At 41.4% G+C, this 12,824-nt stretch overlaps 1 protein-coding gene across 1 annotated transcript; it reads right to left on the bottom strand.

Moving 5' to 3' along the window:
* Positions 1-9,554: 9,554 nt before the first annotated feature.
* On the bottom strand, positions 9,555-10,465 carry LOC142166574 (uncharacterized). Its single transcript, XM_075225940.1, has 2 exons — positions 10,301-10,465; positions 9,555-10,031 (listed from the first exon to the last, which is right to left on the bottom strand). Exons 1-2 carry the CDS (start codon positions 10,463-10,465, stop codon positions 9,555-9,557), a joined length of 642 nt encoding a protein of 213 aa, XP_075082041.1.
* Positions 10,466-12,824: the final 2,359 nt, after the last annotated feature.

Genomic DNA, 12,824 nt, shown 5'->3' with positions numbered 1-12,824 from the left:
TGATTGTAGGCTGACTTACCAAGTCAGCTCACTTCTTGACAGTGAAGACTACAGATTTAGTAGAGTATTATGCCAAGTTGTATATCCAGAAAATTATACAATTGCATGGCACTCTTTTTTCCATCATCTCAGATCATGGTGATTAGTTCACAACGAACTTTTGGAAATCCTTTCAGAATAGACTGGGCACAAGGGTGAACCTCAACACGGCTTTTCATTCTCAGACAGATGGCCAGGCAGAGCGCACCATTCAGACTCTTGAGGATATGTTGAGGGCGTGTGTTATCGATTTTAAAGGTAATTGGGATGATCATCTACCCCTCATTGAGTTTGCTTATAATAACAGCAACCACTCTAGTATAAATATGGCATCGTACGAAGCTCTTTATGGGCGAAGGTGTAGATCACCAATTGGTTTGTTCGAAGTTGGAAAACTGGAGCTGTTAGGACCCGATTTGGTATATCAGTCTATGGAGAAAGTAAAGTTGATTCAAGAGCATGTGAAGACGGCTCAGAGTCGCTAAAAGTCCTATTCGGACGTGCAGCCTAGAGACTTAGAGTTCCAAGTTGATGATTGGGTGTTTCTGAAAGTTTCTCCTATGGAAGGCTTCTTGAGATTTGGGAAGAAGGGGAAGCTTGGTCCCCACTATATTGGGCCATATAAAATCCTGTGAAGGATCGGGAAGGTGGCTTATGACTTAGAATTGCCACAATAATTAGCTTCTGTACACCCAGTGTTTCATGTGTCTATGTTGAAGAAATTCATGGGATACCCTTCTCTTGTGGTTCCTATAGAGATTATAGGGTTTAAAGATAGCCTAACTTACAAAGAAATTCAAGTGGCTATCCTTGATCGTCAAATTCGCAAGCTCAAAACTAAGGAAATTGCCTTAGTGAAAGTGTATTGGAGGAATCAAAAGGTTGAAGAGGCTATGTGGGAAGCCGAAGAGGACATGAAGTCCAGATATCCCCATCTCTTTAGAGACCAAGCAGAAAATGTAGAAGGTAACTTACCTTCTCATTCAGACCTTATTTTAGTAGCCATTCAGTTAAGTACCTATTCAGTTCAGTATCTCAACAGTTCAGTAATCATGTATTCATTCAGTTTAGTATGCACGTGTTCATGACATTTCCGTGTTCATATGTTTTCGTCAGTCCTGTTTAACGTCCAGAGTTAGTCGTAGTTACAATAAGGACAATCATTCAAGGACGGATGATCCCTGGGGGAGATCATGTAACACTTTGTAAATCTGAATTTATTGTGAATGCATTAATTAAGTATTAATGTGAAGTCCTATCAGTATGAGTATGGGTGAAAACCATTATTTTGGAATCAAAACCGATAGCGAGGTGCATAAAAATTGATAGAATCAACTAAGTTTATGGGAGGTACATCTTATAGCCTTACACAGTGCAAGGCTATGAAAACTCATGACCATAGACAGTCTAAGGCACTGTACAGGGCATTAACATCAGTGCCCCTAACAGTGCAAGGGACTGTCCAGGGCATCAACCTCAGTGCCCCAGACAGTGCAAGGCACTATCCAGGGAATCAAACTCAGCGCCCCAGACAGTACAAGGCACTGTAGTTTGGCACCTCTGATGGCGCCTTGCACATTAATTTTGACACCACTGATGATGCCTTGCGCCGGTGAGGTTTACCTGAGATACTTTTATTTTCCTCCTCAATTTTAGGACGTGTTCACTTATTTAAAAACCCTACATTGTTCCCCCACACCCCAAACACGAAAACCTACTCTAGAAAGGGAAGCTCTCAAGAACCTAACTTCCCCAAGGTCCCTTCATCATCCAATGTAAGTTCTAGCGATGATTCTAAGTTAATGTCAATTCTCCAACACCTTATTAACATGGATTAATCCTTCTACTCATTAGATATTCGATTGAGACACCATTATTGAGAAGGAAAACCGTAGAACTCGAATTCAAGAGGAGTGAACTTCGAAAAGGTAATGCTACTACTCCCTAATCATTTATAACTATCAATTGATGTGTTTTTGGGAGAATAGTAAATGGGTTTGATAAAGAGAACCATAGGAACTGTGCTAGGGTTTTGGATTGTTGAATTATGATTGTTGTAAACATTTGGGTGATGAGAAATGGTGTTAGTTACATCTATTTGGGATTGTACAATCACCTAAAAGTAGTAGAATGAGAACTTGGTAAAGGAAAGACCAATTACTAAGGGCTATGAGGCTTTACACCCATAAGGTGTTTGATAAAATTCTTAAGTTACTAAAACAGGAGAATTAGTGCTAATATTGGTTCTTCTTGATATATATATATATATATATATATATATTGACATAGATTATCATTGAAAGAGGTGACGAACATCGTGATACTCTTAAAAGGGGCCAGAGCTAAGGTATGTGAGGCTAACTCTCTTTATGTTTGGGAATGTTTATGATTCTACCTACGTCCCATTCTTTATGACTATTACGAGCTTTCTCAGAATGTAATTATGCCTTAGTCCCATGAATAGTTGTAGAAATTCTATTCTCTAGATGGCATAGTTTATGCTTTATGCATTTTTGGGCCTGAGGCCGCAGTTATGTATACGTATATTTGGGCCCGAGGCCGCAGTTTGTGCATATATATATTGGGCCTGAGGACGCAATTTATTTATTCAGATTAACAGTTGGTTCATCATTCAGAAGAGGGAGTATTCATAACTTTACTTCCTATGTTTAGTTCAGTTATCGGTTATTAGCTTTAGTTATCGGTTATTAGTTTCAGTTTCAGTATTTACAGTTCCTTCTTTCAGCTATTTTACATACCAATGCAATTCAAATGTACTGACGCCCCTTTTTACTCGGGGCCTGCATCTTGCGATGTAGGTAACGATATACAGGTTGTCGATTCTGCTTTCTAGGACATCTCGTATCAGCTATTGGTGAGCCCCAGTCTTTCGGGGCATTATCCCTTTTTTCAGTCTTCAGTCTTTGTAGTATTTCAGTTAGTAAGGTATGCCGGGGACCTTGTCCTGGTAAACAATTAGCATTTCAGTATTCTTTGAGGCTTCGTAGACTATACTTCAGTCAGTCAGATGTTAGCAGACTTTTATGTGTTAGCCTTGTCAGCTACTCATTTACACTTGCAGACATTTTAGTATTTTCCACATAAGCCAGCCAGTTCTGTAGCTACCACATACGCAGCACCTCCTCTAGCTCGAGGCACCATAACAATTACAAGGCGTGGTGCAATTAGGGGTGGCGCACAGAGTTTGGGATGACCCGGTCATTTCTATGCTATGAGGGGTCGCCAGAGTTCAGTGGCTTCTCTAGACGTTGTCACAGGTATATTAACTGTCCACTCTCATGATGTGTATGCTCTTATTGATCCTGCTTCCTCTTTGTCTTATGTTACTCCCTATGTTGTTAAGGGATTTGGGATAGAATTAGAACAGCTCCATGAGCCGTTCTCTGTATCTACTACGGTTGGTGAGTCTATCATGGCTGCGCGGGTTTATAGGGATTGTGTTGTCACGGTGCGTGGTCGGGACACCATGGCCGATCTTATTGAAATGGGGATGGATGATTTTGATGTAATAATGGGAATGGATTGACTTTATTCATGATTTGCCAAGCTTGACTTTCGAACCAGGACCGTTAGGTTTGAATTTCTAAATGAGTCAGTGATTGAATGGAAGGGGGATGATATGGTGCTGAAGGGTAGGTTTATTTCTTACCTTAAGGTCACGAAGATGATTAATAAAGGGTGTATTTACCATTTGGCCCGGGTTACAAACATCGATGCTGAGGCACCTACACTTGAGTCGGTGCCTGTTATGAATGAATTTCCGGAGGTCTTTCCGGATGAGCTCCTTGGGATCCCGCCAGACAGAGAGGTTGATTGTGGGATTGATGTGATTCCAAGAACACAACCTATATCTATTCCACCCTACAGAATGGCACCGGCAGAATTGAAAGATCTAAAATAACAATTGAAAGATTTGTTAGAGAAGGGTTTCGTCCGGCCAAGTATGTCTCCTTGGGGAGCACCAATCCTCTTTGTAGAAAAGAAAGATGGGTCATTAAGGATGTGTATTGACTATCGGCAGTTCAATAAGGTTATAATAAAAAATAAGTACCCACTGCTAAGGATAGATAACTTATTTAATCAATTGCAGGGTGCTAAGTACTTCTTCAAGATTGATTTAAGATCCGGGTATCACCAATTGAAGATCAGGGAACAGGATATTCCGAGAACAACTTTCAGGACCTGGTATGGGCATTTTGAATTTTTGGTAATATCTTTTGGGCTAACAAATGCCCCGGCAACTTTCATGGATCTTATGAATCGGTTCTTCAATCCTTTCCTCGACTCCTTCGTAATAGTGTTTATTGACGTTATCCTTGTATATTCTCGGCGTTGGGAGGACCATGCCGATCATCTCAGGGTAGTTTTGCAGACCCTATATCAACACCAGTTATATGCAAAGTTTTCGATATGTGAATTTTGGCTTGAATCTGTCACGTTCTTGGGTCATGTTGTCTCTAGAGAAGGAATTGAGGTTGATCCTCAGAAGATTACAGTTGTGATAAATCGGCCTAGACCTACTCCTCCAACTGAGATTCGTAATTTCTTGGGCATAGCTGGATATTACAGGAAGTTTGTGGTGCGGTTCTCCACTCTTGCCTCTCCCTTGACTAAATTGACATAGAAGGCAGTTAAGTTCCAATGGTCAGATGCTTGTGAATGAATCGTCCAGGAATTGAAATCAAGATTGACTACGGCACCGGTATTGACTCTACTAGAGGTACAAATGGGTTTATGGTATATTTTGATGCTTTAAGAATCAGACTTGGGTGTGTATTAATGCAACGCCGCAAGGTGATAGCTTATGCTTCTAGGGAACTCAAGAATCATGAAAAGAATTATCCAACACATGACTTGGAGCTTGCAGCGGTGGTCTTTGCATTGAAGGGTCCATATGGATATATTCACGGACCATAAGAGCCTTCAATATATTTTCAAATAGAAGGAATTGAATCTGAGGCAAAGGAAATAGGTGGAGTTACTCAAAGATTACGACATCGATATTCTGTATCATCCGGGGAAGGCAAATGTTGTGGCAGATGCTCTTAGCCGGAAATTTATGGGTAGTTTGGCTCACTTGGAGGCATATCAAAGTTCGTTAGCCAAGGAGGTTCATCGGTTGGCTAGTTTGGGAGTTTGCCTTGCGGACTCTAATGAAGGAGGGGTGATTGTGCAAAATAGAGCTGAATCGTCGCTTGTGGTGGAAGTCAAGGAGAGGCAAATCAATGATCCATTGTTCGTACAACTAAAGGAGGGGATTCATAAACATAAGACCATTGCCTTTTCTTTTGGCGTGGATGATGGTACCCTAAGGTACCAAGGGTGTCTATGTGTTCCAAATGTGGATGGTCTCCGGGAATGAATCATGACTGAGGCTCACACTTCTAGGTATTTCGTGCACCCGGGCTCTACAAAGATGTATCATGATCTTAGGAAAGTCTATTGGTGGAACGATATGAAGAGGAATGTAGCAGACTTTGTGGCAAGATGTCCAAAGTGTCAGCAAGTGAAGGCCGAACACCAAAGGCTCGGTGGGTTGGCACAGAACATAGAGATTCCGACAAGGAAGTGGGAGATGATCAATATGGACTTTGTGGTAGGGCTATCTCGCACTCTATGCAAATTCGACGCGATTTGGGTGATTGTGGATGGACTCTCGAATTCAGCACACTTCTTGGCGGTTAAGGCTACCGACATAGCAGAACAGTATGCTCAGTTGTATATCAAGGAAATAGTCAGGTTGCATGGCACTCCAGTTTCTATTATCTCCGATCTAGGAGCACAGTTCACGGCTAAGTTTTAGAAGAAATTTCAGCATGGTTTGGGTAATCAGATGAATCTTAGTGCAACTTTCCATCCACTGACCGATGGGCAGGCAGAGCGGACTAATCAGACGCTTGAGGATATGTTGCGCGCTTGTATTCTTGACTTCAAAGGTAGCTGGGATGATCATTTGCCGCTCATAGAGTTTGCCTACGACAACAGTTATCATGCCAACATTCAGATGGTGCTGTTCGAGGGTTTATATGGTATGGGATTTAGATATCCCATTGGGTGGTTTGAGATTGGGGAAAAGGAGTTGATAGGGCCAGACCTCGTCCATCAGGCTACAGAAAAGGTTATAATCATTAAGGAGCGGTTGAAAACTGCTTAGAGTCATCAAAAGTCCTATTCAGATGTTCGTCGTAGGGAGTTGAAGTTCAAAGAAGATGATTGGGTATTCTTGAAGGTTTCCCCTATAAAGGGTATAATGCGGTTCGGTAAGAAAGGGTAATTGAGTCCGAGGTATGTCAGACCATACATAATCATTCAGAGGATTGGCTAGGTAGCTTACAGGCTAGAACTACCTCCAGAGATGTCATTAGTGCACCCGGTTTTTCATGTATCCATGTTGAAGAAGGTGGTTGGAGATTTGCCGCTTATTATTTTGGTAGAGACTATTTAGGTTAATGAAGAATTGACTTATGAAGAAATCCCAATTGCCATTCTTGATAGGCATGTTCAAAAGTTGAGGAACAACGAAATTGCCTCTGTAAAGGTATTAAGGCGAAACCAACAAGTCGAAGAGGCCACCTGGGAGGCCGAGGAAGAAATGAAGAAGAAGTACTCTAATTTATTCAAATAGCTATGTAATTGTATCTATGATGTTAAGAGCTAATTTTCTGCAAATCATATATTACCTAGTACATCTTATATTAAAAATACTCCCTCTTGGTAATACAATGTTCATGGCATCGTTTCCGGTGTTGTTTACATATTATTTTGTATCGTCGTGTTGTGTTTATGATGTTATGATTGGTTTATGGGATTATCAGACAGGTGAATAGGCCTAGTTACGGGGGATACTCTGGCAAAAATTTTGGAAATTTGGGGAGTTAGTAGAAATTTGGGAACTGTTGGTGTGTGTCATAGCAGCTGAGTCACATAGGTTTCTAATGGCGGGTTTTAGCCCTCATTTTAGGATGAATGATCTTAAGCGGGGGAGGATGTAAGGCCCCATAAAATTTTGCCTAAAAACCCGGGGTTTCGTGGTGCCGAAGTAGGCTTATGAGTTGACGAATATGGTACGGACGTTTTGGGTTGAACAGTGCGCTGGGGAGTAAAGGAAAATATTTCGTAGAAAAAGACATTTTTGCGGCCCACTATGCGGCCGCAGAATGACCGTAGAGTGAAGTAGAAAACTGGGCAAGTTTGGATGATATTGTGCGGTCCACTCTGCGATCGCAAAACTATTTTGCGGGTCGCATATCGACCACGGAAGAAGCATAAAAATTTACGGAGGGATGCTCTACGATGCATTATGCAACCGTAGAATAGGTCTGCGTACCGCATATTGATCGCAGAGTGGGGCAACCTTGCCCAGTTCCAGAGGGCCAATTATGCTACCGATTTGCGGACCGCAAATCCATTCTGCGGTCACTCTGCAACCCCAGATTGTGTTTCGGAGCTTCATTTTTCTGGTTTTATAAACCCGATCCCTTTCTTATAAAACACTGTTAAGGGTCATTTTTTATGGTTCAAACTTACATTTTAGAGAGAGAGGAAGGTGGTCTAGAGTGAGAAGATGAGTTCTAAGTCATTTGTTCATCAATCTTTGTTCAAACCTCGAAGATTTCTCTATGGTAACTCACAAGGTCTTCAACCAAAAGGTAAGATTCAAAACCCTAACCTTTAATTTCGAAATATAACTAAAAAATGGGCAAAATTAGTAAAGCAATTCATGGGTGTGGGAGTTCTTTATTTTACATTCATGTACCATCTATGGTAGTGGGACGATTATTGGGCTCCTTTGGATGAACTTTGGGTAGTGGGGTGAATGAATCCATCATAGGAGGACCTTGAAACATTAATGCACACCTAGTGTTTGATAAAATGCTCAAGTGAGCTGGAACTATGAACTCCTTCCTAATTTGTGTTCAATTTTGCTATATCTTTAAATAAATCGAAGTGGCTAGGATTTCTGGAACATTGTAGTAAATTAAAAAGTTCGAGGCAAGGTATGTTGGCTAAACTCCTCTCTTAGAATTGAATTTCCACGATGATCTTGTAAGTCACGAGTTGTACGTTATGAATTGACTTTTCTGAATAGGTTTGGCATCGGATGATGTATATATATATATATATATATATATATATATATATATATATATATATATATATATATATATGAATATGTTCAAAATGTGTTCCGGAATGTTCTTATCATATTGTGCTATTCTTCGGGGGAGTATTTGAAGTATGAGTATGTATTAAAATGTTGTGACTTCAAGTCAAGTCCAAATGAAAGTGATCACATCAAATTGTATAAGAGGTCATATGTGCCTAAGACCCTAATTTGCTCAAGTATGTGCTTAAAGTCTTAATTTGAAAGGCCTTGTTGTTGATTGTCCATGATAATGATTGAAAGTGGAATAGTGAGCATGAATTATGAAGTATGGCCAATGTGCCAAGAATGTTTTTGCGTTATGGCCAATGATGACAATGAAATGAATGACTTGTAAAAGAATATGAACTGAGCGGTAAATACTCTTATAATAAATGCCTTGAGAGTATCGTTTAGCCACCGAGGAAGGGTAGGTCGGAATAACCTAACACCAATACTACAAGTGCCGGTGTAGGAGTGACTAAGGGGCAAATCCCCGTGTTAATGTGATGAGACTGTTTCCCCTTATATGGGATGAGATTGGTGTGTTGAGATGTTTTCCCCTTAAATGGGATGAGATTATTGCTAGCGAGATGTGTTGTGATGTCGATCCACACGGCATTGTGGTGAGACGGCTTAGCCGATCGGACGCTATGTCGCGTACATGGTGGTATTGTGACTGTACCTCTCGGGGTGAGACGGCTTAGTCGGTCGAGCCGGTGGTATATCGGTGCTAAAGATCTCCCAACTGAAATTATTGAGACCTATTTTGAACTGTAACTTGACACCTTGATATTGTTTGAGTCTTTTATTGATTTCATGTTTTATTCTTCATCTACTGCGGCTCGTTCTATTGAGGGGGTGATTATTTTTACATACTAGTAGTATTATATATGTACTAACGTCCCTTTTGCCTGGGACGCTGCATCTTTAATGGATGCATGTGGTTCAATAGCAGGTGGTATTGATCAGTGATAGCAGCACACCCTCTCTTCAGCTGATTTAGTGAGCCCCAGTTCATTTCGGGGTCCGGTATCTTTTATCCTTTGTACATAGAGTTTTGAGGTATAGCCGGGGCCTTGTTGCCGGCACTATCATAGCACTCTTGTGTTCCTGTTAAAGGCTCCGTAGATATAGTATGGGATGTATCTGATTTTGGAAAGGTTAAACTAAATATGTTATAATTGTATCATTTATTCCACTTTAACTATGACTGTACAACGTACTGTTTTGAAGACTTGTTAATGACGTAACTAATGGAAATGATCTGCTGTTGTTCACATGACTTCTTACTGACTAATTAATGAAATGCATTCTCATCTTCATTTGTGGGTGAGTTGGGTAGACGACGCTAAGCAGTCTTGCTCGACCAGGGTAACTCTGTAGAGCGTCGGTCGCGCTCCCCGAGGTTAGGGTGTGACACGCACATCTCTGCATGTATTTCTTCCAACAGTCTAGTTGCTTCAGCGGTGTCTACACATCTCAGCAAACCTAAGTCTGGGGTCCTCCTGTACAAGACTTTCCCGTTGAGGAAAAAGTGGTTTGCCAACCTCTTGAGGGCCCGCTTTTGACCATTAGTATCATTATCTAGGTATTCTCTGGCTGTAAAGAATCTCTTGATGTCGTGATGCCATGGTTTACCATCGGGTTCTTCATCTTCATGGAAGCAATAGGCATGTTGATCCTTGATCTCTACCTCGATAGGGTCGATGTAGTTCTTGCCATGATGCTGAATCATAAATGATAGTGTTGCAAGGGCGTCATCGAACTCGTTCTGAATCCTGGGGACGTGCTTGAACTCAATCTTTGTGAACTTCTTGCATAGCTCCTTCACGCAGTGCAGCTATAGTAGCATCTTAACATTCTCGGTGGACCATTCTCCTTGGACTTGGTGCCATTCTGATTCCAAGGATGCACGCTTCATATTCAACCATATTATTGGTATAAGGGAATCTTATCTTTGCCGATGCTGGGTAGTTCTATCCGGATTCCGAAATCAGGACTGCCCAATTCTGACTCCTTTGAAATTTGCCGCTCCATCAAAAACATTCTCCACCCAGGGTACGATTCTACAATATCCTCCCCGGCAAATAGTACTTCTTCATCGGGGAAATACATGGTAAGCGGTTCGTAATCTCCATCCACTGGATTCTCGGCGAGGTGGTCGGCTAAAGCTTGTCCTTTGATAGCCTTCTGAGTTATGTACACAATGTCAAATTCGCTGAGGAGAATTTGACATTTAGCATGCTTTTCGGTAGTCATTGTCTTCTTAAAAGTGTACTTGAGCGGGTCGAGCCCAGATATCAGATGCGTAGTGTTTGCCGACATGTAATGCCTTAGCTTCTGATCAATCCAAGTCATAACACATCAAGTGTGTTCTATCAAGGTATACTTGGCCTCCTACAGTGTGAACTTCTTGCTTAAGTAGTAGATGGCCTACTCCTTTCTCCCAGTTTCGTCATGCTGCACCAACACGCAGCCGAAGGCGTTGTCCAAGACTGACATATAGAGCAACAATGGTTTCCCTGGTTCGGGGGGAACCAACACTGGAGGGTTTGAAAAATACTCTTTAATCCTGTCGAAGGATTTCTGACACTCCTCCGTCCATTTCGTGGAAGCATCCTTCTTTAGCAGCTTGAAAGTACGTTCATAGATTATCGTGGACTGGGCTATGAAATGGCTGATGTAATTCAATCGTCCCAGGAAACTCATGACATCTTTATTGCTATTTGGTGGCAGTAATTCCTGGATGACCTTGATTATTAATAGATCCATTTCTATCCCCTTCCCTCTTACAATGAAACCCAATAGTTTCGCAGGCATTCGAAAAATTTCTTCAAGTCGTCCAAGTGCTCTGAACTCTTTCGAGACTTATGATGATGTCATGCACATACACTTCAATCTCCTTATGAATCATATCGTGAAAGAGGGTCATCATAGCCCACATGTAGGTGGCGTCGGTGTTCTTGAGATTGAATAACATAACTCTATAACAGTAGACTCCCCAAGGCGTGGTGAAGGATTTCTTCTCTGCGTCTTCCTCGTGTATTAAGATTTGATGGTATCCAATGAAACAATCCACAAACGACTGCAGTTCATGCTTAACGCAATTGTCGATGAGGATGCGGATATTTCGCATGGGAATTCATCCTTTGGACTAGATTTGTTGAGATCCCAGTAGTCCACACATATTCTGATCTTTCCGTCCTTCTAGGGCACTGGGACGATGTTTGCCAACCAGCTTGGATAGTTGGTTACCTTTACTACATTGGCTTCTATTTGTTTGGTTACTTCTTCCTTTATCCTCAGACATAAATCAGGTTTGAACTTTCTGGGCTTCAGCTTGACTGGCGATGTGGTAGGGTCAGTGGGCAGTCAATGCGAGACAATGTCGGTTCTTAGTCTTGGCATGTCATTATAGGACCATGCGAACACGTCAACGTACTGTCGGAGGAGCTCAATCATTTTTTCCTTCTGCTCGAATTCTAGGTGAATGCTGATTCTTATTTATTTTACGTCTTCTTCATTTCCCATATTGACCATTTCTGTTTCTTCGAGGTTGGGATTTTTTTGACCCTTCAGTTGTTCGATCTCCTATGGGAGATTGTCTAGCATCATACTCTCATCATATTCCTCGTAATTCAGGTCGTTGCGCTCAACAATTTCGTTACATGTCATAATCATGGTGAAAAATAGTGAAGATTTTTACCGGAGAAGGAAGATTGAATCGTTGAAGGCAGAGGATCATCGGTTAAACTCTATTGTCCTTATGTCACTGAGTTTGAACTCTTGACATCGAATCGTCATGATGAACTCTGAGAATGAACTCCATGCATGCTCCGATTTGACAAGACACGAAGGAAAATCAGAGATTTGATATTGCGTCTTTCGGTCTAGGGTTTTAGGGTTTAGATGTTTGAATTTTATGATTGAAAAAGGGAATTTACAGCAGGATTCACTGACTTCAGGAGGCAAAAGGTAATTTCAGGCTCCGACTCGAATGATCATAGTAGAACCCAGGTGATTTGAACTTTCGTTTTTGATTCTAGGGTTAAGCTTTGGAGATTTCGAATTTGTGTGATGACATGGGAATGAAATTGGCGAGATTCGCGGTTGGGGAAGACAGAATGAGCGAATTCATGGCTAATTTGTTGACCTTGCCCGGACTTGTGCAAGGTTTTGTTATTGATGGAGGCTGGAAAGATGAGAGAAAGCAGATAGAAAAGGGAAAGGGGGCGGCAGGGTCAATAGAGAATGATTAGAGTTTTGGGTGTTAAACGGTTAGTCTCTAGGTTAAGAATGAGGGAATTGTTTTAGGCCATTGATCTTTTAGATCAATGGTTATGATATTTAGGGATTTAACAATTCTTTGTGGGGAATTTTGGTGTCCGTTGGATTCATGTGATCCAACGGTTAGGATTAAATGGTGTGAGTGTTTAGAAATTAAAAAGAAAATGAAGTGAAAATCGTGGGCCATTGATCAAAGAAATGAACAACCCATATGACTTTGTGTTTGTTCTGTGAGTGAGAGAGACGAGTGACGTGGCGCACTCTCATTTGCTAAGAGAGGATGTCACGGATAACCAAGGTGGCAAATGAGATGGGTGTTTGGACTGGGTGA

The sequence above is a fragment of the Nicotiana tabacum genome, chromosome 2 (genome assembly GCF_000715075.1).
Source record: "Nicotiana tabacum cultivar K326 chromosome 2, ASM71507v2, whole genome shotgun sequence".
NCBI lineage: Eukaryota > Viridiplantae > Streptophyta > Magnoliopsida > Solanales > Solanaceae > Nicotiana > Nicotiana tabacum.
The sequence above is the reverse complement of the archived record's forward strand: the minus strand, read 5'-3'. Positions and strand labels throughout refer to the sequence as shown.